The 25,805-nt window shown below is 36.3% G+C and overlaps 1 protein-coding gene across 1 annotated transcript in view; it reads left to right on the top strand.

Annotated features, from left to right (window-relative positions):
* Prrc2c (proline rich coiled-coil 2C) overlaps positions 1-25,805 on the top strand; it is a 74,220-nt gene that overhangs the window by 27,141 nt on the left and 21,274 nt on the right. The window contains exons 16-32 of the mRNA XM_015491819.2: positions 349-557; positions 3,557-3,711; positions 4,712-5,504; positions 5,880-5,965; positions 8,111-8,299; positions 8,441-8,692; positions 9,863-9,955; positions 13,204-13,305; positions 16,514-16,715; positions 17,931-18,134; positions 19,357-19,469; positions 19,832-19,968; positions 21,618-21,849; positions 22,032-22,139; positions 23,702-23,920; positions 24,209-24,312; positions 24,833-24,959. Of these exons, the coding sequence (XP_015347305.2) occupies positions 349-557; positions 3,557-3,711; positions 4,712-5,504; positions 5,880-5,965; positions 8,111-8,299; positions 8,441-8,692; positions 9,863-9,955; positions 13,204-13,305; positions 16,514-16,715; positions 17,931-18,134; positions 19,357-19,469; positions 19,832-19,968; positions 21,618-21,849; positions 22,032-22,139; positions 23,702-23,920; positions 24,209-24,312; positions 24,833-24,959 (3,325 nt within the window). The remainder of the gene's footprint in view (positions 1-348; positions 558-3,556; positions 3,712-4,711; positions 5,505-5,879; positions 5,966-8,110; positions 8,300-8,440; positions 8,693-9,862; positions 9,956-13,203; positions 13,306-16,513; positions 16,716-17,930; positions 18,135-19,356; positions 19,470-19,831; positions 19,969-21,617; positions 21,850-22,031; positions 22,140-23,701; positions 23,921-24,208; positions 24,313-24,832; positions 24,960-25,805) is intronic.

Below are 25,805 nucleotides of genomic sequence, written 5' to 3'. Positions count from 1 at the left end.
AGAATCTGTTGTGAATACTTTGATCTAAATAACAGGAATTTTCTGCTGTAAATAATGCTTGCTAAGTAGCTCATTTATACTAGGATAGGCATGAGCACAGTAAAAGCCTTCTGGGGATAATTAGAATTCTAGAATTAATTGCTGGGGGAAAACTTTAGTCTGCCTTGATTGGGAGGCTCAGTTTGGGTGAATTGCCACTCAAAAGTCATGAAGACTTATTGGATTAGATTTAAATGAGTCTTCTATCCCAGTGCTGTTGTATCTTAAACTTGATAAACTGTCAATAAGATTATTTATTCTTTTGTTGGGGGTTATGAAGGTAGTAATATTTCAGATTATTTTTTATAGGCCATTTGATGATCAGTCAGCAGGCATAGCTGGTGTTGACCCTGTCAGTGGAGGCTCTGCACACCACCAGGAGGGAGCACCTAACGGTACAGGACAAAAGAATTCCAAGGATTCTGCTGGGAAAAAACGAGAGGATGCAAAACCAGGTCCTAAGAAGCCCAAAGAGAAAGTAGATGCTCTGTCACAGTTTGATCTCAACAATTATGCAAGTATGTTCTGGACTTGTTTCATTTTGTTTGTTACATTTAAGTCGATGCTATAAAGAAGTCATCAGAGAAGGAAAGAAACATTTATGGTAGAGATAAGAGGCTGATTGTGAAATAGTGATTTAAAATAAAATAACACCAACTTTTAGCCTAACTTTAAATGCTTGGTACAAATTTTGTTAAAGATAATCCATCATGGTTTTACTGTTGTTCCTAATAAAGGAGACAGTTGGTTAATACACCTCAGCTTGCCAAACAGTTACAAAGTGTTAAGCTTGCTTAGATGTGTGCAAGTTCTATTTCTTTAAAAAACAAATAAAAGGGAAAAATGTTAATGAGTAATAACCTTGGCAAAGTTGTTTTCAGACCGGAGAAGTCTGGAATAAGTAATACTACAAAGATGGCATTTCTGTGGAGAAATGCTTTAGTAGATCTGTGAAGTGGTGAGTGGCCAGTGTGGGGGATGACATAGCAAAAGAATTAGGATGAGGACCTTAATAAGAACTCTCTGAGTAGAATGATTTAAAATGTGAAAAAAAGTCGGGGTTATTTATCCATATAAAATCCCAGTTGGGGCCCAGGTCTTGGACCTTATTTCTAGACCATGAGTATTAACATATACTCCCCAGACCATCGACATCATCTGGAAATTTATGGGAAATGCAAATTCTTGTCTACCTTAAACCTACTAAATCAGAAGTCTGAGAGTGGGTGATAGCAGTCATTTTTTCAGATTATTCCAGTGCATGGTAAAGTTTGAGAACTATGGTTCTAGATTACCATTTTAGAATCTGTATGGAAAAGTAAACTGATCTTCATTTTATGCTTAAGGATTTCTAGTTAGATCATTTAGAGTAATGATTCTCAACATGAATGATTTTGCACCTCAGGGGATATTTGTCAGTCTCTGGAGTTGTGAGGGTTTTTGTTTTGTTTTGTTTGCAGTACTGGGAATTGAATCCGAGGGTGCTTTATCACTGAGCTACATCACTACTCCTCTATGTTGTTGTTGTTTTTTAATTTTGAGAAATCGGTCTCACAAAATTGCCTTTGAATTTGAAATCCTCCTGCTTTAGCCTCCTTAATTGGTTTAATTCAGATATGTGCCTCCATACCCAGCTCTAGAGAAATTTTTAATTTTCCCACCTGGGGTGGAGCACTACTGAAATCTAATGAGTAGAGGCCAGAGATACTGCTAAACATCCTATAATGCACAGGACAGCCATCTTAATAGTGCTTAATTTATTAAAATTATATTTAAATGTTAAGACATCTTTAGATTGACACTGATTAAATAGCTTAAAGTGTTGCAAAGTACCAGACAAGAACAACTATTGAAAATATCAGAAAGTATGCACAAATGTACATAAAGGCCAAAATAACTTTTCAGAAGGTCTAAAGAAGCTTAAGAAAGTTAAAATAGTAAGTTATGGCATAGCTGTGAGGAGAGGCTTCTTTCTCACACACACTGTAATTTATAGTCATCTCCCTTACCACTGGGGATATGTTCCAACACCCCCTGTAGATGTCTGAAATTGTAGAGAAAATTTAATGTATAAATTAGTAACAGGCTACCAAGTGACTGACTAATGGGCAGATAGCATGGGTGTACTGGACAAAGGAATGATTTATGCCCAGGCAGGATGGCACAAGACTCCATCACACTATTCAGAACAGCATAATCTTGACTTTTCCATTTAATATTTGTGGACTGTAGGTAACTGAAAACCTAGAGAGTAAAACTGTAGGTTTGTGAGGACAGGACCACTGTATGTGAAAAGTGAGGTGAATTTAGAATCATGAGGCCTCCTCACCTTGCTTGCACTGACATCCTTTAAAACAATTGACAAAGACCTTTCATTGAAATGAGCCCATGCTCCTTTTTTTTTTTTTTCTTTCTTTCTTTCTTTCTTTTTTTTTTTTTTTGGTGGTGGTGCTGGGGATTGAATCCAGGGCCATGTGCATATGAGGTAAGCAGTCTGCCAACTGAGCTATGTCCCCACATGCTCCATTTTTACATTTATTAATTTCTTAAGTAAAAATGTCTTGGATAATTCAAATGAGTTGGGTTCTTTTCTTTCAAAATCAAGTTCTTATCAGAAAAACAGTGACAATCATTTTCTAAAGAGTAAAAACCAGTCTCAGTATTCCTTTTTCATTTTCCTTACATAAATGCCAGTTTTGGTCTCTTAAAAGAATTATCTGTGGATTGCCTGTGAACGCGTTCTTGAACATGTAGTTATAACTAAAAATCACATCACCTGAACTAATTTAATTTTATTTGAAATGCCATTTAATAGATTTAGATTTCTTGTACTCTTTAAAAAAATTTAAATTTAATGGCCTAAATAATGATTACTTGGACAATAAGTTGAAAATACATGAGATCATCAACTAGGTGATTTTGATGTTTGTATGTACATTTCTGCTGCCTTATGTTCACATGGAACATTCATGTTAATTTTATTTGTTTTAACAACCACATATTATAGATAAGGTATCTGTGTGAAATAGGGGCATTAAGAGTCCAAAGACCAGCTATGCCAGTCACCTTACCTTCAATAGATAATAGATCAGCTAGGTGTTCAGAGCTTCCTTCATCGTTTGAAAAAGGAAAGTAATAGCAATAACCACCTTTTAAAGAGTGGGGAAATGCAAATGAGGTAAACTACTGTTATTTTTTTTTTTTAAAAAAACTGCACACCTGAGGTCGAGAGGTAGGAGTTGTTAAGTCATAGGATAATTATGATTTTTTTTAAGTCATTAGTGTTTATATGGCTTACAGAGAACAAAAATGCATGTCATTCAAAGAGTGCAGTTTGAGGATTTTTATATTTAACCTTTCTTATGAAATCTTTTCAAATTTTACTAATGAAGGGCCATTTACTAGGATGGGGAATAGATTATCCTGTAAATTAAAAAAGCCAAATCTCTAGCTTTTCTTTTTTCTTTCTCTACTGCCCTGCCCTTTGTTTTCATTACGTCTCTTTTCACAACTACAGGTGTTGTTATAATTGATGATCATCCTGAAGTAACAGTAGTTGAAGACCCCCAGTCAAATTTGAATGATGATGGTTTTACTGAAGTGGTATCCAAAAAACAACAAAAACGTTTACAGGACGAGGAACGCCGGAAGAAGGAAGAACAAGTCATACAGGTTGAAAACTCCCTTCAGTTTCTCACTGTTTAAATTATTGTCTAAAGTATGTTAGCAAATCAAAGTTTCTATCTACTGGTAAAGTCAGTTCTAAGTGTTGAGTGATTTCATCTTTACAACTTTCAACTCTCTTAACCAGAATTTAGGTAAATTTTACAATATAATCATTGTATACTTAAATTCAACAGTGTATTTTATATGTTAGCATTAGTCATGTGATTTCCTTCGTGATAGTTTTAAGTGATCATGGAAATCTAATGAACACAAATGCCTTGATCCAACAAACTATAGACTCTTGGCCTAGAAAAGTTCCTATTATAAATGCATAGGATGAAACAAGATAAATTATTGAGTTTAATTGAACCAACAACCCTTGGAGTCAGATATTTTCAGTAGTCATTTATTCTGTTGATTGAAGGCAAAGTAGTGTGTATGCCCTCTGTGGCCAACCACACTCCCAAAATCAATGTTTTTGTGACAGACACACTAGTTGAATGAAGTAGGTAAGTAGCCTTTCATCAGCTCAGGTCAGGTTTTGCTGCCAAATAGGCTTAATTTCAGAACTATGAAAAAAAAATTGTGGACCTATGTATCAAAAGTGTATGATGTTTGGCTTTTTTTCTGTGTATTTTCATGGCTTTTTATAATTTAAGTTCTCATTAGTAGCCTTGACATGCTTGCTCTGTGAGTACCTCTTTGGTGTAAAGTAAAAGACCTGAGTTATCAGTAGTTTATTTTGTTAGAAATTGAATGCATGAGCAGGGCACTGTGGTGCACACCAGTAATCCAAGTGACTGAGGAGGAGGATAGGGGAGGATCCGATTTCAGCCTCCTCAGCAGCTTAGCAAAACCCTGTCTCAAAAAAGGGATTGGAATACAACTCAGTGGTGAAGCACCCCTGGGTTCAATTCCCAGTACCATAAAAAAAAAAGACAGTGTATGTGCGAACTATTACTTTCAGCTGTGTTTTAACAAAACAATTCCCATCATTTTTCTAAAGGTCTGGAACAAAAAGAATGCAAATGATAAAGGAAGAAGTCAAACTTCTAAGCTTCCTCCAAGATTTGCCAAAAAACAGGCTACAGGGACCCAGCAGACCCTGTCTCCATCCTCAGCTCCGACCTCGACCTCTGCTCCAGTTCTAACACCACCCCCAGTTCCAGTTCCAGCCTCAGCTGCAACTCTAGTTCTCGCACCGCCCACAGCTCTAGTTCCTGTCTCCACCCCAGCTCCAGTTCTGGCCTCAGCTTCAGCCCCAGTTCCAGCCTCCACTTCCACTGCAGTCACAGCTGCTGCTTCTTCCGCTTCAATCTCAGCCCCCACTTCAGCCCCCATCCTTGCCTCAGTGTCATCCCCAGCGTCTGTCCCCATTCTGACCTCTGCTTCAATTCCCATCCTTGCTTCAGCCCTAGCACCAGCTTCAGTTCCAGCTGCAGCCCCAGCTGTCACAGCCCCAACTGGACCAGCTGTCTCCACTCCAACTGCCGCAGCCCCAGTCCCACTTGTCCCAGCCTCAGCTGCAACTCCAAGCCCAGCTCCAGCCCCTGCTGCTCCAGCCCAGACTCAGGCACAGACCCACAAACCAGTGCAGAATCCACTCCAGACTTCAACACAGCCGTCAAAACAGCCACCGCCTTCCATTAGGCTACCTTCAGCTCAGACACCCAATGGCCCAGATTACATAGCCACAGGGAAATCCATCCAGACTCCACAGTCACATGGCACTCTCACAGCTGAATTATGGGATAACAAGGTGTCCTCCCCAGCTGTACTGAATGACATCTCTAAGAAATGTAAGTCGCCAACAGAGACATGAGGGGTGTGGTATGGCACAGGAATACAGAAGTTGGTTTTTCATTTTATTTATAACATTAAGTTTTTTCTGATCTCACTCTTCATAGTAGAAAGCAGTAATAGTAGTTCTTAGCTTTTTTTCTTAAAAGTCCTTATTTCTAAAATAAGCATGATTAACAACTATAGTGTAGCTTATGGACATAAGTTTGTGTTGGTTAAAAAAAAAACTGAGAGGGGATTTTGGGGGGGCAGGTAAGAATGTGTGACATGAGAAGCCATTGTTTTATTGTCTGGTTATCATTATGAGAGTTTAATGGACTAGAAATTATTAACTTATGCATTTTAATTATGACATTCCCTTTGTCTTTTTTTAGTGGGTCCCATTAGTCCGCCACAGCCACCTGCAGTCAGTGCATGGAATAAGCCCTTAACATCATTTGGATCAGCTACTTCATCAGAGGTAGGTATGGGCTTATTGGCGCTGGTAGAGTTAGTGTGACATTTTTTTTTTAATTATTATTCAAATATTTAGTATGCCTAAGAATCACCAAGAAACCTATTAAAACAGATTGCTGAGTCCATGTCTATAGTTTCTGGTCCTTTAGGTCTGGGTTGAGACCTGAGTATGTTTCTAATAAATTCCCAAGTGATGTTTAATGCTACCAGACTTCTACATTTATAAGCTCCGTCTCACCCCTAAACGTATAAAGATAAAGCATTTGTTTTCATTCTAGTCTCAAAAAAAGACTTTGTGTGACAAAACATATAAGTGCAATTACTGTTTTCTGGATTTTGTACCATGTTTCTAGCTTACAAGTTATTGTTTCTGCCATAATTTATCAAGCATGAGCATTATTGGAAAATGACTTTTTTGGGTTTGGGTTTGTTTTGATACCAGGGATTGAACCCAGGGGTTCTTAACCACTGAGCTGCGTTCCTTGACCTTTTTATTTTATTTTTTGAAACAGGGTCTTGCTAAATTGCTGAGGCTGAACATGCAATCCTCCTGCCTCAGCTCACAAATCACTGGGATTACAGGCATATACCAGTGCACCCATCTAGGTCATTGCTGCTGCATTCATTAAATGAACTAATGTTCATTTAAGCACTTGACATTTTGCTGTTCTAACTGTAAACTTTCAAAACTGGGACTAAAGACACTCTCCTTATAGGGTTTTCATTGTAGTGTAAGGGACAATCAAAATAAATGACGTAGTTTTTTCCTTTTTTGTGGTGCTCAAGATCAGATACAGTATGCTTCATGGTGATAAGTGCTAAGGATAAAAGCATATTATGGAAAGTACCTATGGAATTTCCAAAGAAATATGGTGACAATATACTTAGATCAGAATATTTGTGTATTTGTTGTGAGATGGGGACTCACCATGTTACAGAGGCTGCCTCAAACTTGCAATTTTCCCACCTCAGCCTCTAGAGTAGTTGCTATAGTTGAACTTCTGTCCCTAATTTCATTTGGACTTTGTTTCTTTTTCTATGAATAAACTAAGTTATTGTAACCAAGTCCCGTGCTATCCAGCCCTCCTTCCAAAAGTTGCTGTGCCTCAGCCTCACTGTCCTATTTTGTTCTTGATCTGTACACTAGAAGTTGACTTTTTATGGGTCACTTTCTTTGTCTGCCTTTCTAGGTGGCTAATTCATTCACCCTATTTTGGTTTCTGAATGTCCCTTACAGCACTTTTTAGTTTTTTCTTTATTTTTACTTTTTAGAATGCCAGTTAACCTGCTTAGCACCGCCTCCCCCCCCCCAAAAATGTGTTCCAGTATATTAGCTTTCCAGGTGCTGAATTGATCTCTTCTTGGGTGTATGCCACTTTACCAGTCACACAATACTTCAACATTTTTTTAAAATATCTATTTTTTAATTATAAGTGGACACAATATCTTTTTTTATTTTTACGTGGTGCTGAGGATTAAACCTAGTGCTCCACACATGCTTGGCACACACTCCATCTCTGAACCACAACCTCAGCCCTTTGACTTTATTTTTAAGATTTTATTTTCAACCAGGCATGGTGGCGCATGCCTGTAGTCCCAGTGGCTCGGGAGGCTGAGGCAGAAGTTCAGAGCCAGCTTCAGCAAAAGCAAGGCACTAAGCAACTCAGTTGAGACCCTGTCTCTAAAATACAAAATAGGGTCAAGTGCCCCTGAGTTCAATCTCCGGAACAAAAAAATTTATATATATTTTATTTTCAAAGTAGACTTTCCAAGAAGTCAGTGACACTGGTATTACTTTCTTTCTCTCTCATTTGTTCATTCATGTTTTAGAGTGTCCGTGTTTTTTACTTTTACATTTGTTTCAAATGATGAAACCATTTGAGGCTTTAATTTGCCCATGATCATAGCTTTAACATGTTAAACTTAAGTGTCTTCCTAGGTTTCATCTTATCTGTTGTTTTCTAATGCAAATCATTACGAGCACTTAAGGAAAAGTTCTCCTAAAGTGTAATCGTGGTCAGTTGCAATTAAAGTGTAGATTCTTTAAATCTCCTACTGTACTTTTTAAAAATGTGATAATACATAAATTATTCAGTCAAATCTGAATTCTTGTTTGATTTGATAACAAGTTTTAAATACTCAAAACTAGGGAACAAAGAATGGTCAAGACAGTGGCGTTGAAATGGGAATTGATACAATTCAGTTTGGTGCTCCAGCTTCAAATGGGAATGAAAATGAAGTTGTTCCTGTGCTTTCGGAAAAATCTACGGACAAAATACCTGAACCGAAAGAACAACGGCAGAAACAGCCACGGGCAGGACCCATCAAAGCCCAAAAGGTACATATAATTCATAATCCTGGCATCGTTTTAAAAAATCACCGCTGACATTTATAGAGAGCAACAGCTTTAAAGTTGAATTTAGTTTTTTAGTGAATGTCTTTCATTGTCATATAGTTTTGCCGTAACCATTGACTTTAGCTTCCAGATTTGAGTCCAGTGGAAAACAAAGAACATAAACCTGGTCCCATTGGAAAAGAACGTTCATTAAAAAATAGAAAAGTAAAAGATGCCCAACAGGTGGAGCCAGAAGGACAAGAGAAGCCAAGTCCTGCAACTGTCCGAAGCACAGATCCTGTCACCGTAAAGGAACCCAAAGCAGTCTCAGAAATGTCTGCAGAAATAGGAACGATGATCTCAGTATCGTCTGCAGAATATGGCACTAATGCAAAGGTAAGCAGCCTGCAGTGGTTGCCCACTTGGTCCATGTACAAACCCTGTCTAAAACCAAGAACAGGGGCACAGTACTCTTGTTTGCTTTTGTAGCGCTGGGTATTTAACTTTTTTTTTTTTTTTGCTGAGGTTTAGAATTCTATACTTTTTTTCTACAGAGGAGACTTTATTTCATGGTATATATTTGATGTTAAGGAAATCTTTTAGAGTAAATTATATTGCTTTTTGTGCAAATTGACTCTTAATTCTGAACTGTTTGAGTAATTTAGAGTGAAAAATCTACACAGCATTGGAATACCTTTCCTTGGGTTTGTAAGCTTTTCAAAAATAGTTCTAATAGAGTTATCCTGGAATCTTATCTTACCTACTGGTGAGATTCTAAAGTTAGAAAATTGGCAAACTTGTGGAGTACCCTAGTGTAGTCAGTTTTCTTTCACAGTTGAAGCAGATTACTATTTCTTTGTTAATTCTTAAACAATACAATATAACAACTATAGACAGCATGTACATTGTATTAGGTATTATAAGTAATCTAGAGATTGATTTTTAAAGTACGCCAGAGAGTATGTATAGTTTATATGCAAATACTATTACATTCTGTATGAGAGAATCTTAAGCATACACAGATTTTGGCATCTGCAGTGAGTCAACAAGGACTCATACTGCTGAATTCATATAAGTAAAAACTCCACCAGTGATCCAGGTCTACCATATTAAGAGAAGAGATTTGTGACATTAAACAAGGAATGTATCCTAAAATTTATTGTGAGAACTAATACTTTCATATTCACTTATCTGGCCTTTTATTTTGAAGAGAATATACAAACTAGTAGTTAATAGTAAGCTGTAAATTGAGTGTGGTAAACACATAAAACTTTCTTTTCATTGCCTACAGAAATAAATATTTGGTACTGTTGACCACCTCCTAATACTGTGGAGTGCATTTTTAGATATGTACAGGAGTTCATCAACAGTTGAAATCTTACTTTTATGGGTCCATGTTGTATTATCTTGCAGTTACTCAGTGAATTAAGATTTTAGTGAGTTGAGTCTTAAGATCTGTTCTCCCTTCCTGCTTCTTCTGAAACAACTTTACAACTGTTAGGCCATCATTAGGAAGTAACCCTTTAATTAGTTTACAACATGACTTTTTCTATTACTCCTCCACAGGAGTCTGTAACAGACTATACTACACCTTCTTCCTCTCTGCCTAACACTGTGGCTACTAACAATGCAAAGATGGAGGATACTTTGGTTAATAATGTAAGTAATCAATATAGATGTGGCAAGTTTTAACACTCATCAAGGAGTTGATAGTAAATTTGTTTTTTTAGGCACACTGTAGTATAACTAGGAAAAATCTGCAAAGGCTTTTTGATTTGAAAGTCATCAGCTTTCCATTTAAATCCAAGGCTTGTAGTGCTTAGGATTGATTTCATAAGTACTAATCCTATTAACCTGATTTTAGTAAGAATTTTTGTTCTCATCTCTTACCGCATTATTCTGCAACATTGGCATTTTATTTGGTTGGTGATTTTGTTCATAAGTGGAGCCTTTTCACCATTCATTGAAACCTTTTTTAAGATAAAAGACTAGAACTAAGGTGTTTTCAAAGAATTAAATATTTCTTTTTTAATTAAAAAACTGTATCTGCACATATATAGTCTACCTTGCCAACATTCCTTTTGTCAAGGTTGAAGAATAAAGTATAAGCAGATATTTCAGCAAATTCTTTGAATGTTCTAATATTAAATGATGTTAGGTCATATTTTGAATCAAGCTCTGGTTTCCCAGAACAGTGATGTTATAATTCAAGATGGAGTTAGAGCCCGGTGCACTGGTGCACACCCATAATCATTTTGAATGTAAAATTCTTGATTTTTGTCTTCTGATATTTTCCCCCCTTGTCTGTTTTTCTCTGTAGCATCAAGTTTATGGAATTTTAGAAAAATGAGCTACAATAGGGATTACTTAACCCCAGTGATTTGTAAGATTAAGGCAGAAACTCACAAGTGAGGCCCTAATAAGCAAATTAGTGAAACCTTGTCTCAAAATAAAAAGGATTGGGAATTTGGCTCAGTGGTTAAGCCCCTCTGGGTTCAATTTCTAATACTTAGTCTGTTATTTTGCTCAGTTCACTGACAGATGAAAAATTGTAAGCTTAATAAAAATGTTAGATGACTTGCTGTGGTCACATGATATAATTTAGAAGAACTTTTTTTAAAAGCTTTTTTTATTTTTTTGGTCCTTGTTTCAGAGAGCAGGTGTGGTGAACATATGGTCATTTGCTTTCCTTTTAAATGTAGCCCCTCTGTACATCAAAGGCTATTTGACTAAAATTGTGATTGTTCTTTTCAGAAATGTCTCTTATAGAAAATATATAAAGGTTCCTCACAAGGGCTTTGACTATCATTTTGAATATAAAAATCTTGATTTTTGTCTTCTGGTATTTCTTGTCTTTCTCTCTTAACATTAGGTTTATGGAATTTTACAAAAGTGACCTACATTAGGGATCACTTATCCAAATTTATAGTCTGTTTGAAGGACTTCTGTGTAGCTGAGGAGGAACAATATGAGGAGTGAACAAAATTTCTTAAAGTGAAAACAGCTCTCTGGAAGCTGATAGTATAAATTGTCCAATTTGCCACTGTTAAAAAATTTTACTTCATACATCAGATCTTCCCTCCTTATCTTTCTGAGAGTGTTTTAGATATTTGTGTTTACTTGCTGTTTAATGAAGAACTTAGTAAAGAGAAAATTACTTCCTATCAGTTTAATCCTCATGTCACTGTTTAGATTATCAAATATTGACTGACTCCAGTCTCAGTAGAGTTTATTTATACTTTATTGGAGTGTCTTTTCTCATTTTTAAAAATAGGGTATTTCTAAAGTTTTAGTTTTCAAGAAAGTAAATGATGGTTTGGACAGTCCTCTGAAAATATAATTTTAAAAATATAAATGATAAGAAACAAGGTCTCCTGTAGAAGTGAATATCTACATTTGACTGATAGCACTGTATGTTTGAAAACAGATCATTTTGGGTCATGGAGCTTGATAAAGGACCATTACTTCGAAATGGTTTCCCTGTTCTGCTTATTTGTGCTACATATGATAGTGATTTTGATCTTAATGTAGTATTGAAAACAAATGTCTGACATTTTTAGGGCCTTTAAAAAAAATTTTTTTTTCTTTCCAGTAGTCTGGGATTCCATTTTATACATAAAACTTTCTTTTTTTAAAAAAAGAATATAGTTTAGCAAGTTGTGGTGGCACATACCTGTAATCCCAGCAGCTCAGGGGACTGAGGCAGGATTGCAAGTTCAGAGGCAAGCCCTAAGCAACTCAGACCCTCTAAATGAAGTGTTTAAAAAGGGATGGAAATGTGGCTCAGTGGTTAAGCATCTCTGGATTCAATCCCTGGTTCAAAAAAAAAAAAAAAGAAGATAGCTTAGCCTTATTTCTCTTGATGAGGCTTAATACCATTTTTTTACTATCTGCACTGATTATTTCTTGTTAGTATGACCCAATATTACAATCACTCAGTTTTTTACATATTTTGTTGGTTGTATGTGGGACACAATACCTTTATTTATTTATTTTTATGTGGTGCTGAAGATCAAACTCAGTACCTCCACATGCTAGGCAAACAATCTGCCACTGAACTACAACCCCAGCGCCCTACGGATGAAATGTCTTCATTAAATAATTCATGCTATGATGGATCTCCATTAGTCCACGTTACAGTGATTATCTTAAAACCCCTAACCATCCCAGCAAGTTTTAGCTAAACTACTAAATGAACCATCAAAAGTAAACATGCAATAGTATATAACATAATAAAGTTCCTAAGATCCAGAGACTTAGGGGAAAGGAGATATATGGGTAGCTTTTTTCTAACATCATTTGCCATAATCATTTTATTATTATAGCAAAACGGGTATATTGGATTAATGGTAATATTCCATACTTTGCCCAGATATTACTTGAATTTAGTTATTAGAAAGTTCACTCTTACAGAAAAGAGGTTAATTTTTTATATTGTCATTGTCATGTTAAATAATTCTGGTTGAAATCTGTGGTTCCCCCATATGATAAAAGTTGTTTTTCTTAAAGCTTTGCTACATAATATGGACCTTGAGGCAGCAACATTAGCATTACCTGGGAGTAACCCTGAGTAGTTAAATCAGATTATTATTTTTAACAGCCTGGGTGACTTCTGTGCACTCTAAAAAATGTGAGAAGTGCTGCCTTTAATTATAAATTTTATGTTTGGGGCACGCCTTTTTTCTCATGATCTGTGCATAAAGAGATTGTGGGTTTTTTTCCCCCTTTTTGAGAATTACCTAATTGCATGATCATTAATTACTATAAACAGTATAATTCTAAGTAATCAAAGATCCCTGTTGGCTCTAATGAAAAATAAATACCACATTTGGAGGGCGTTAGTCTATCGTAAATGGGGCTTTTATAGCAGACTTAGTTAGATTGTGATGTGTTGCCTACCTTTTCAGGTGCCCCTGCCCAACACTCTTCCCCTCTCTAAGAGGGAGACGATACAACAGAGCTCCAGCCTCACTTCAGTTCCTCCCACTACTTTCAGCCTCACCTTCAAGGTATGTATGACATCCATCTCTAAGGGTCCTTCATTATTGCATGCAAGGTGGCATAAGTTAACAATGTTCTTTTGGGTATCTTTACTAGTTTTATTTCCTCCAAGGTGAGGAAACAGAGATGTGAAATTATTCCTTAAAACTTTATTAGCTTTTAACCCCAATTAGCAGTGATTTGATATTTTAAGTAAGGCTTGTTATAGTTGTGATTTTGTATTTTGTGTGTGAAGTAAATGAATGCAATTTAGTGATAAAAATGTTTTATAGAAAAGAAGTTAATTAACATGCATGTTCCTTGATAAACAGCATCAGGGAATTTTGATTTAAGTGGACAAAACAGATTTAGCACTTTGTAATGTCAAGAAACTTAGCCTTATTTTGATCTTATTTATAATTTTGAGCTATATTCCTTTTTTCTCAGCTGAGTTATTTGAGAATACTTTTAATCTGTTGTGCATTGTAGATTCATTAGTCATGCTAAAAAAAAAAGCATGGAATTATATGATTTTTTTTCTTTTCAGTGCATTTATCTCAGTGTTGCTCTTTGTTCATAATCTGACGCAACTCCAGTAATTCACCTCTGTAAAGCATATCTTCCTAATGTTGCACTGGTTGACAGTGAATCTCTTTGATGGTGTTTTATCATGTGGCCTGTATTCATTTCTAGACTGTCAGCTTGAGACCCCAGCCACCTGATCACTTGTCTCCCTTACCCTCTTAACTTCTTTATAAGAGGATTAATAAATATGTTTGAAGCTGTAAAATTTTAGAAAACAACAACCCTTGCTTTGTGCCATCCTGTTTGTACCCAGTTCTTACTATTTACTGCCAGTTCCTATTTAGCCTTTGCTGTTTCTTTTCACTTAAATGACTGTCTCAATCTGTGTTCTTTACTTTGTCTAATAATTTATGATTTTTATCATTATGCTATTCAAGATCATAATCTAACTTAAAAAATAGTTCTTTATTTTTTTAAGCCAGTAGTTAATTTTTTAGGGTGCTGTTCAACTTGCCTTTCACTCACATTTTTACCATTCCAAGAAGAAATGATATGCATGTAGTTTAAATTAAATTGCATAAGGCATGAAGCCTTCTCTGTTTTTGTTGTTTCTGAAAATCTCTCTGAGCAATAGATGAAATAAAGAAAAATTCTATATAGATGTTGTTGAGAGTGTATGTTGTTAAATAATTGTACTTTTAGTTTCCTTGAAGTTCCAAAAATAGAAATTTCGAGTTTTCTTCCTGCTTAATAAATGAAATTAAGTCTACTATTTGTGGCCTATATATTATGCAGTTTGTTTGCTAAAATTTAATTCTGTTTCCTCAGCAAAACTGGTGTGTAAGTCATTGTACTCTCAAATTGCTTTTTTGTTAATCCTCCACACCATTTAAAATACATTTTTGTATGTATTTAATTTTAAACTTAAATACATTTGAAAACAACAAAGTGACTATGAGAAAAAGACTCCCCCCATCCATATAAGCATCCTTCTTTCTGAATGTACAATGATAATTAGTTATTAAGATAAGGTAATAAGAGTACTGCATGTTTTAAAAGGGATGCAGGTGGGGACCCGTGGGGTTTAGTTATGTTTCTACAGTGAACTTGTTGATTCTTTCTTGTTCTTAAAATACATTAAAATTTTAGAAGTTGGAACTTCAAGGACTCACAAACTTCTCAACAAGGGTATTAAAAATGTTAAACTTCGAAATCTGTGTATCTGTTCTACTTATTAAAGTAGCCTCAAGATAATGTATTCAGAATCCTCTTGTTCAGGTAGCTGTTGAGTTCTGAAATTATGCCTGATCCTAATTGAGATGTGCTGTAAGTGCAAAACAAAATCCACACTGCATCTGAAATTTTAATATTGAAAAGTATAGAATATGTCTCATTTTTTAAAACGTTTATTTTATTTATTTATTTATCATTTTTATGTGGTGCTGAGGCTTGAGCCCAGCGCCTCACATGTGCTAGGCAAAGCGCTTTACCACTGAGCCACAACCCCAGCCCCAATATGTCTCAATTTTATGTTGACAGCGGTTTCAATTATATTGTAGTTGAATGAAAATATATATTGGGTTGAATGAAAAATTATCAAAATTAATGTTACCTGTTTTTACTTTTTAAAATGTTTCTATCAGAAAATTTTCAGTTACATATGTGACTTTCATTTATATACTATCTTTTGCAAATTGTTGAACAATGCTGCTTTAAACAGATTGAACGAAGACTACAGTTAAATTCAGAACCACAAATGGAAATGGCTATAGCCAGTTCCTGACATGCTGAAAGAGGTCAGGGTGTGAAACAGGAAGTGTTTGTACTACGTCAAAGCCTAAAACCTGATGTATTTTGCCTTTTATGCCTTTCCTTTTGATAAGTACTTCTAAGGACCTTTGCAATCATAGGAAGAGCCTTAAATCATTCTACGTGGGCATCTTGGTTCCTTCTCTTATTCTTCACTGGCAGTGGAGCAAGGCTCATATCGTACAAGAGTTGACATGTTTCCCAAAGCCATCAACAAGTTCTCTGTAGAAAAGTAATAACTCCACCTCCCACCCCCTCAATTTGAGTAAAGGAGCAAAGATAACGGGCAAGTGAAAAATTAGAAATCCATAGATTTCCTCTGGTTTGTGTAGTTTTTGACATTACATACCAAATTTAATTATTGATTGTATGTATGATGTGTGTATGTGTATGTTAGTCAACTTTTCATCACTGTGACCAAAATACCTCACATAAACAACTTAAAGGAGGAAAGATTTATTTTTGAATCACATTTTCAGAGTTTTCAGTCCACAGTCAGCTAGTTCTTGCTTTGGGCCTGGTGAGGCCAAACATCATGGCAGAAGAGCTTGGTGGAGCAAAGCTGTTCACTCATAGCAGCTGAGGAGCAGAGAAAGAAGAAGGGGCTAGAGAGAGATAGGATAGAGCCTCCAAGGACCCACTCCTTCAAGTAGATCTTATCTTCTACAGTATCACTAACTCCCAGTAACACCATCAAATTAGTAATCCACTGAGGAGGTCAGAGCCCTCAAGATCCAATCGCTTCCCCTAGCTCCACCTCTGAACCTGGCTGCATTAGGGACCAAGCCTTCAACACATGAATGTAGGGGGTGCTTCATATTTAAACCATAACATTGTGTATACTTTTTCTGTATTGTGTCTTTTGTTTGTTTTTCCTTTTAACAAATGTCCTCCTTTTTGCAGATGGAGTCTGCGCGCAAGGCATGGGAGAATTCTCCAAACGTAAGGGAAAAGGGGTCTCCAGTAACTTCCACAGCGCCTCCAATTGCAAGTGGAGTTAGCAGTAGTGCCAGTGGGCCCAGCACTGCCAATTATAGTTCATTCTCAAGTGCGTCAGTGCCTCAGATTCCTGTCGCTTCAGTCACTCCTACAACGTCACTATCAGGTAGAACTTTTTGTACCTTTCCTTAAATACCTTTGTGTGAGCAGTGCTGGGGATGGAACTCAGGGCCTCAGGAATATTAGGCAAGTGCTCTATCACTGAGCTACGTACCCAGCTTAAATATCTTGAATTGTTTAACATTTTATAGTCTTCTGTTCACTGTCCCCCAAAAAGTATTGTGTATAAAAGATGTGAGACTGTGGGTGAGATAGTTATCAGCTCTTCTATAAAACTTCTGGCTTCACTTAGCCCTTCCTCCTCTTTGCTCTCAGAATTTTAGTTTGGCAGACATTTATTGAAGAATAACTAGAACAGTTTTTGCTGGGCCCTTCTGTCCCCGGTGTACATCCCTACACACAAACACACACACAGAGTACAGGTACCAAAGAATAATTGAGAAAAAAAATTTTCTTCTAAATTTTTCTGAATTTTACCTTTTGATATTTTTTAACCTTTACATAGTTGTATTTACTAGTTTGATCAACTCAGAAGTAATTAAAAACCACATAGCTTTTAGATATTTTGCAATCTGTATCTAATTTAGAGGCCTAAGTTTAATTGGCCTAACTAAACCAAGTGGGGTAACTTAAATTTTCTGATGAAGATTTAGGTGTATAGAATTTCCAACCTCTGCTATTTGAGAGATGATTTATGGGTTCGGTACGGTTTTGTTTGGTTTTATGGTACTGGGGATTGATTCCAAGAGTCCTCTGCTACTGAGCTAAAATCTCCATCTCCTTTTATTGTTTACTTTGAGACAGGATCTCACTAGGTTTCCCTGACTGGCCTTGACTTGCAGTCCTCCTGCCTCAGCCTCCTGAGTGACTGGAATTACAGGCCTGCACCACCATGCCTGGCCCAAGTCCCTTATTTATAATGTAGTGTTTGCATATATATAGCCTACCTATATCTTTTGGTATGTTTTCAATCATCCCTAGATCACTTTTTAATGCCTAACAGTATAAACATATTGTATAGTTTTGGAAAAATAATAATGAAAACAGTGTGTATGTTCAATACAGATGCAAATTTTTTTTTCAGTGTTTTTAACCTGTGGTTGCTTGGATACTAACATGTTGAACCCATGGGTACAGAGGGCCTACTGTACATAATGGGTATAAACATTAATCTTCTACTTTCTAGATGGTACTGTCAACAACAATGGCACTTTTAGATATACAATATTTTCCCCTGATTTTATCCCTCCCCCAAATACAGGAGCTGGTACATACACTACCTCTTCTTTGAGTACAAAATCTACCACCACATCGGACCCTCCTAATATTTGTAAAGTGAAACCCCAGCAGTTACAGACAAGCAGCCTGCCTTCTGCAAGTCATTTTTCACAGTTAAGCTGCATGCCTTCCCTTATTGCCCAGCAACAACAGAGTCCACAAGTTTATGTGTCTCAGTCTGCAGCAGGTAATATTTTACACTTTAATATAAAGAATTTAGAAAAAGAAAACTTTTTTTAAACTCCTGGTTTTTCTTTTCTTTTTTTTCCTTAACTATTTTTTGATGTGCTTTTTGCAAATATATCCCCCTATAGAGTTAAATCCTCTTTCTCCTTGATATATTATTATTGTATAATATTATTATATATTATTACCAATTGTTATAACAAATTGGTTCTACTAATTCAAAAGTTATTTATGCATGTGTCACTGTTCCAATCAAATAACAAAACATTTAACAATAGGTGATAGTTTGGAAGAGGGGGGGAATTAAAAGTAGAAAGAAAATATTATATGATGGTGGTGGGTAGCTGGTCCTAATGAAAATCACAGTGTTCATCTGAAACATCTAAAAAATATTTAAACTCACCAACTCATCATGTTGTTTCTCACCTTTCATAGAAAATTAATAATTAGCATCTGTTAGTATCCAGTGTCTATAGAGATTCCAGGTATTGTTAATAATCCTGTAATATAAGTTGACATAATTCTTTTTTTGAAAACTATCTTAGAAAATGCACACATACATACTCACTGTAGTAACAATTTCATGGCTAGGAATCTTTTAACTATACTTTGAGGGTGTTCATTTGTAGTGACAAATTTAAAACAACGTAGGTAGGTCTCCAGAATATACATTTCAGGAAAATAGCCAGTCACAATTTGGTATGGATGATACACAGAAATATGTTTAAGAGTCCATACCAAACTTTAAATTATTAAATATCCATTCTCTTTATATATTTTTCTAAATTCTAGAAGGTAGACTTATAATTGAAGTAGATTTGCTGGTTCAGTGGATAAATCTATATTCAATTTTTATGTGAAGTTTTACCAATAAATTTTAGCCATGAGAGTGTTTATTTTTCCATAACCTCATAAATATTAGATACACTATTTTTAATTTACTACCTTTATTACTACCTTTCTAGTAGAAGTTTTTTAGGGTTTTTTTTTTTTGTTTTTGTTTTTTTTGGTTAATTAGTTGGTTGGTTTGGGGTTTTGTTGGTTTTTGCTTTTGTTCTTGCTTTTTTGGGGTGCATTTATCTCTTTTTATATTTTCAAATTTTCTATGACTTTTGAGAGGGCTCATTTAGAAACTGCTACAAAACTTAGTTTTTTTTACTTACTACTTGGAAAATTTTGAAATTTAGACATTATTGCTGCTTTTTTTTCCTGGTGGCCTGCAGCTCAGATCCCAGCTTTCTACATGGATACAAGTCATCTCTTCAATACCCAACATGCACGGCTAGCTCCACCATCCCTGGCCCAGCAGCAGGGCTTCCAGCCAGGTCTCTCTCAGGTAAATATCAAAGATTCCTTCTATCATGTATTATTTCTTGCCATTTTTATGGTTGTAGTAGTTAATCTTAGACTACAAAATAGACTCCCTAAAGTTATATCATATCCATTATTTCCTTGATAGGCTACTGGCAAAATTTTTAACTTTACAAAAGCTTGATAGTTACGATGTAGAAGAAGTGATTTGTCAGAAAGAAAATCTAGATGTTTACATTTGGTTTTGTTTTAAAAGGGAGCTGATGGGTACTATTAATCTTTTTTATTCTTTCTGTGTCTCAGATTATTTTTTCCAGTGTTTTGATTCGTGTGTATGATTTCATATACATTTAAATGAATGAGTGTTTGTTTTTCATTGCACTGCAGCCAGCTTCAGTTCAGCAAATTCCAATCCCTATTTATGCACCACTGCAAGGGCAACATCAAGCCCAGCTGAGTTTGGGGGCTGGTCCTGCTGTTTCCCAGGCTCAAGAATTATTCAGTTCTTCACTTCAGCCATATAGGTAATTGCTTTAAATGTCTTCATGTTAAAACTAATGATACTGCTGATTCTCCTTATTAGAATTCCTATTGTCTCTTCCTTCCTCCAAAAAGCTGGAATGACCATGAATACATTAAATGGTTAAACGTATTGATTATATGTCATAAACTTCAGTCTCTGGTCATTTCAATAGACTTGAAAGAAAGTCAAGCCTAAAAGCTTCTTAATGAAGTCAGTGACAATAACCCATAACAATTAGAGTTCACAGATGCTAATGGAACCTGAAACTTAATGTGCCATGAGGCTGCTAACAACTATAAATCCAAGTGTTCTCTGTGTTCTCAGAAGAGAGGGGATGGGATTTCAGACAAAGAATAGAAGCAGGGATGATAGTAGTGACAAGCTGACTGTGTACATGTGCAGAAGAGAGTATTCTGTAAAAATTCACTCACATGCAGTGTACCTTATCTTTACATTGAGGAAAATAATGCAAACTGATTTTTGTTGAACTTTGTTTATCTATGATAGCTATTTAGTCCTTAATATATGTTGACTACATTTAACTTAGTTCTCATAGTAAATTAAGTTATTCCCATTTGACATGAGGAAGTTAGGAGTTCAAGAGGTGGTCGGTTTTTTTGTTGTTTTGTTTTGTTTTTATCTGAGGTCACAGTGTAAATAAGAAGCCAAAACTGGATTTAACTCTGGGTGTCTTTGGTTTCCACTATAAGAGGATAAGGGATTGGTAGTAGCCAGATGGCAAGAGCAATGCTTGTCAGCTTAGCTACTTACTGTTCATATTCCTGGTGATGTCCCCGATCATCAGAAAGAAAAATAAATTACAATCAGGACATTTAGCTTAGGAGAATTAGAAAGTTGTGCATTTGCTTTTAGAAATTTGTTTTATAAAAGTAGTTCAGGCCAGGCACAGTCCCAGCAGTGTAATCCTAGTAGCTTGGGAGGCTGAGGCAGGAGGATTGTAAAATCAAAGCCAGCTTCAGCAACAAAGCAAGGCCCTAAGCAACTTATGAAGACCCTGTCATTAAATATTAATAGAAAGGGCTAGGGATGTGGCTCCCCCAAAAAAGGAAAAAATGAAATTTTACAGGGCTGGTGGTATGGCTCAGTGATAGAGCACTTGCCTGGCATGTGTGAGGCCCTGGCTTCAATCCTCAACACTGCAGGGAAATTAATTAATTAATTAGTTAATTAGAGCTTATTCTACACAAGCCAGTCTTTTTTTGCAGTGTTGGGGGGTCAAAGCTAGAGCCTTGTGCACGCTAGACAAGTCTTCTGAGCTATACCCCCAGCCCCAAACCAGTCTTCTTTTAATTTATATTGTCTGCTTGAAACAATGTTGGAAAGTTTGCAGCCACTCTCCAGCTCTGTTTGATCAGCTAGTGATGTCCACAAAGCCATGAGAAGTCAAGGAGCCATGCACTGACACTCTGTTTCAACAAATTATCTTCAAGGGTGTGCTTTTTAAGACCAGACCTGTTCAACTGAAACGAAATAGAAGACACATACATGTAATTATGGCTAGAGGCTACTGTATTAGAAGACACAAGTTTAGATTTCGAAAGCAGATTTTTCTCTAAGCACTAGAGTACTTGGTCATTTGGGATAAAGTTAATTTGTAACACAACCTTATCCTCTTTACTTCTTACATAGATCTCAGCCAGCCTTTATGCAAAGCAGTCTATCCCAGCCATCTGTGGTGCTTTCTGGTACTGCTATCCACAACTTCCCAGCTGTCCAACACCAGGAACTTGCCAAGGCACAATCAGGTCTTGCCTTTCAACAAACTTCAAATACTCAGCCTATTCCTATATTGTATGAACACCAACTGGGGCAGGCATCAGGACTGGGAGGTTCCCAACTGATAGATACACACCTTCTCCAGGTAAGGTGGGGTCCAGGATGGTGCACCATCGTGGTATTCCTATTTTTAAAATCCAGATTATTTTAAGGAAACTTTTTTTTTTTTAAGAATAAAAGTGTGATAGAAGACACAATGAAAAAGTAATGATTTCCCCTTTCCTTTACTAGTATCTGACTATTTTATCTTATAAAAATTTTTTCTAGGCTAGAGCAAATCTGACCCAGGCCTCAAATATTTATTCTGGACAAGTACAACAGCCTGGGCAAACAAATTTTTATAACACTGCCCAATCACCGAGTGCTCTCCAGCAGGTAAACTATGGCATGGTAAATTTCCTCAATTTTATTATTATTTTTATTGCTTTTGTTATTGTCTGGGAATTTATATAGAAATAAGATGGGAGGAGTGGTTTTTCAAACTCCCCTCAGGTGTTCTGGGAGTTCCATTGAGTCCACTGACAGTGGAAGGTGCTTCATTCAATCCCATAATACCCTTCTCCTGACTCTTCCCCCCTCATTCCCCACTTTGATCATTTCTGGGTCCCCCCAACCCATACTGGTGATTGAACCCAAGGCCTCACACATGTATCACTGAACTATATTCACAGCCTGCCCCCATCCTCCTTTTTTTAATTGGACTAGGTTTCCGTGTATCCTTTATTTTAGCAAAGGATTCATAAGAATATACAGGGTTGGGGCTGGGGTTATGGCTCAGCAGTAGAGCCCTCACCTAGCACATATGAGGCCCTGGGTTCGATCCTCAGCACCACATAAAAATAAATAAAACAAAGGTATTGACAACTACAACTAAAAAATAAATATTTTTTTATAAAGAATATAAAAGTTTGAAAACCATTTTTCAGAAATATAAATGTGGTAGGTGGTTTGCCCATCAGTGTTAGAGATGAAGGGAGACTCTTAGGGACAGCGTGATGGGACACATTGGGTGGTGTAGTACAGAGTGAGAGTGTAAGTGCCCATTGCCTTTCTAATGAATGCAACAGTGTTCCTCAATGAAAAAATATGTGGGTTTTGTTTTGTTTTGTTTATGTCTCCTAATAACATCATTAATCATCTTTTTAAAAGTGGGTGGAAGTCTGGAGGAGAAGGGCAAGCCATTAATTATCTTATCATAACTCTTTTTGGTTCTTATTTTTAAGGAGCAACAGTTTATAAATATAATGTCATCTTATGGAGATTATAGTGTTTGAGAATTTAATCTTTTTTTTTTTTTCTCATTGAACCTTGTTTTGACCAGAACAGAAAACATTATACAAATATTTATTTGGGAACTCGTGACTACTTTCTTAAAATTGTAACATGTATTTTGTGGTTATTTGACATGTACTATGAACTTCAAAAATGGTCAGATTATTTCAGTTAGTTTATTCACTACACATGAACAAAACCACAGTTGAGCATCACATAGTAATGTTTCCATCAATGAGACACTACATGTAAAGATTGTATGACCTGCTTGGTGTGGTGGCAGGCGCTTGTATTCCCAGCTGCTTGGAAGACTGAAGTGAGGGTCAATCTTGAGACCACTGTGGGCACATTTCAAGACCTCATGTAAGAGAGAGCACAGTCCTGGCCATGTTAGTTTATAGAAGGATCATCTGTGATATGCTTGTGATGATGAAATTGCCCAAAAGCACATTTCCCAAAATGACTACATTTTGTTGATATACTTTTAATAAAAGAATGGGATAGTCACTAAGCAAAAATTTGTATGTGAAGTATATTTATAGACTAATGTATTTTATTTAAAGACTTACTCAAAAATATTTGAAGGGTGGTGTATCCTTAAAGGGATATGCATACCAAAGTTATAAGCAAATAACTGCAGTGACGTCTACATGCTTGCTTTCTAGGTGACAGTCCCTTTACCAGCATCCCAGCTTTCCTTGCCTAATTTTGGATCTACAGGGCAGCCTCTGATTGCTTTGCCTCAGACTCTTCAGCCCCCTTTACAGCACACAACTCCACAAGCTCAGGCTCAGAGTCTGAGCCGTCCTGCACAAGTAAGCCAACCATTCAGAGGACTAATCCCTGCTGGGACACAGCACAGCATGATTGCAACCACAGGAAAAGTAAGTGAAGAGAAACTATGCATTTCTTAAAAAATTTAAGCCCTGTGTTCAGATGTATGCATTTATGTGGGGCTTTTTTATTGTTAGTTTTGGTTTCTTCAAGTATCAGTTTTTTACCACCCTGCAAAAAATCTCAAACTTCTGTATAATTCTGTTTAGCCTGTGAAATTTGAAGCCTAGTAATAAGATTTTTGTGCTTTCCTACATGAAACCTCACATGTAGGACATTAAATAGCACCTGCCTTATGGAATTGAAGGAATGTTAAGTTTATTTATGTGTTTTCTCAGATGTCTGAAATGGAACTAAAAGCCTTTGGAAGTGGCATTGATATAAAACCTGGCACACCTCCAATTGGCGGTAGAAGCACTACACCAACATCTAGTCCTTTCCGGTAAAGTTCATATTTAAATTTGCTTATGAAGTTTCAAAGTAATTAATCAATCACCTTTTGTTTTTTGAATAATTATATGTTGACATCTTGATAATTTTATCTAAAATGTTAACGTGTATTTTAAGAAAACTCAACTGGGCACAGAGGCTCACACCTATAATCCCAGCTACCCAGAAGGCTGAGTCAGGAAAATCCCAAGTTCCAGGCCAGCCCATGCAACTAACTTAGCTGAGAGTCTATCTTAGAACTGTAGGGTGTATAACTCAGTGTTAGAATGCTTGCCTGTGTTGTGTAAGACCCTGGTCAATCCAGTACCGCACAAAGAAGAAAGAAAAGTCTTTTAATGCAGGGCAAATGTAGCTATTCTCCTTTTTCGCCTCTGCCTCTGGCTCCTAGCACAGTGTTTGGTCAATTTTCATCAACTACCAAGTATGATGAAAATACCAAGAAAAACGCCTTTAAAAATTGAGCAGCATTTACATGGCAGTACTGTACTGACCAGTGATGGCTTCTCTCCAAGGGCTACTTCAACAAGTCCAAACAGCCAGTCCAGCAAAATGAGCAGCATTGTCTATCAGAAGCAGTTCCAGTCAGCCCCTGCCACCGTGAGAATGACACAGCCATTTCCTACACAGTTTGCACCCCAGGTAGGCAGATATAAGTAAGAATGAGTATTATTTACTTGCATACAATTGCTAATCTGATTAAATATCTGATTTTATAATCTTACTGAATGTTAACCAATTTAAGAAGTACAGTTTTAAATGAAAAAGTTTGGTGTTTTTTTTTTTTAACAAAAAAATTTATGATATATAAATATATTCTTCGCACTTTATAGCTAGACTCCAATAGTAATAGCTTACTTTTAAAGCAGACAATAGAAATATTCCAAGATTCCCCACACAGCTCTGATCATTTGAGTCCTGTTCAATTTATCCTTTTTTGAAGAAGTTGACTTTTCAGCGAAGGTCCCAGTGCTTGAAGTTTTCTAGGTTCCAAGTGGGTTTTTTCTTAATTATGCTTTTTTTTTCTTCTTTTAATGACTCTACGTGCAGTTGAAGTAAAATTTCTAAATAGATGTTTCCAGTAAATGTGAAAAAAAGTTGGTTTCCCTTTGCTAATCGTAGATGGACGAAAAATTGATAACAACTCTCACAAACTAGAATTGGTTCCTGAGATTATCTTCAGATTAAGTTTGGTGTAGGCTTATGCCTTTTCTGTAGGTGTACATTTTTTAAAGATATCTTAATGAATAGCCTTTCCACCCCCTCTGGAGTTTGCAGCTGAGGCGCTAGAATCAACTGACATGCCGTAGCATGCTTTGCCTAATTTTTCTGTAAAATCCTCCAAGCATGACTTGTTTGTTCTTTGTCTTTGTTGATGAAACGGCACAATCCTTAAGCTTCCTTTCACTGACAGGATGGGAACAGATTTATTCTGGGATAAGCCAACCTGGTCTAGTTGGCTTTTTTTTTTTTTTTTTTTTTTTTTTT

Source organism: Marmota marmota, unplaced genomic scaffold (genome assembly GCF_001458135.2).
Source record: "Marmota marmota marmota unplaced genomic scaffold, marMar, whole genome shotgun sequence".
Lineage (NCBI taxonomy): Eukaryota > Metazoa > Chordata > Mammalia > Rodentia > Sciuridae > Marmota > Marmota marmota.
The sequence above is the reverse complement of the archived record's forward strand: the minus strand, read 5'-3'. Positions and strand labels throughout refer to the sequence as shown.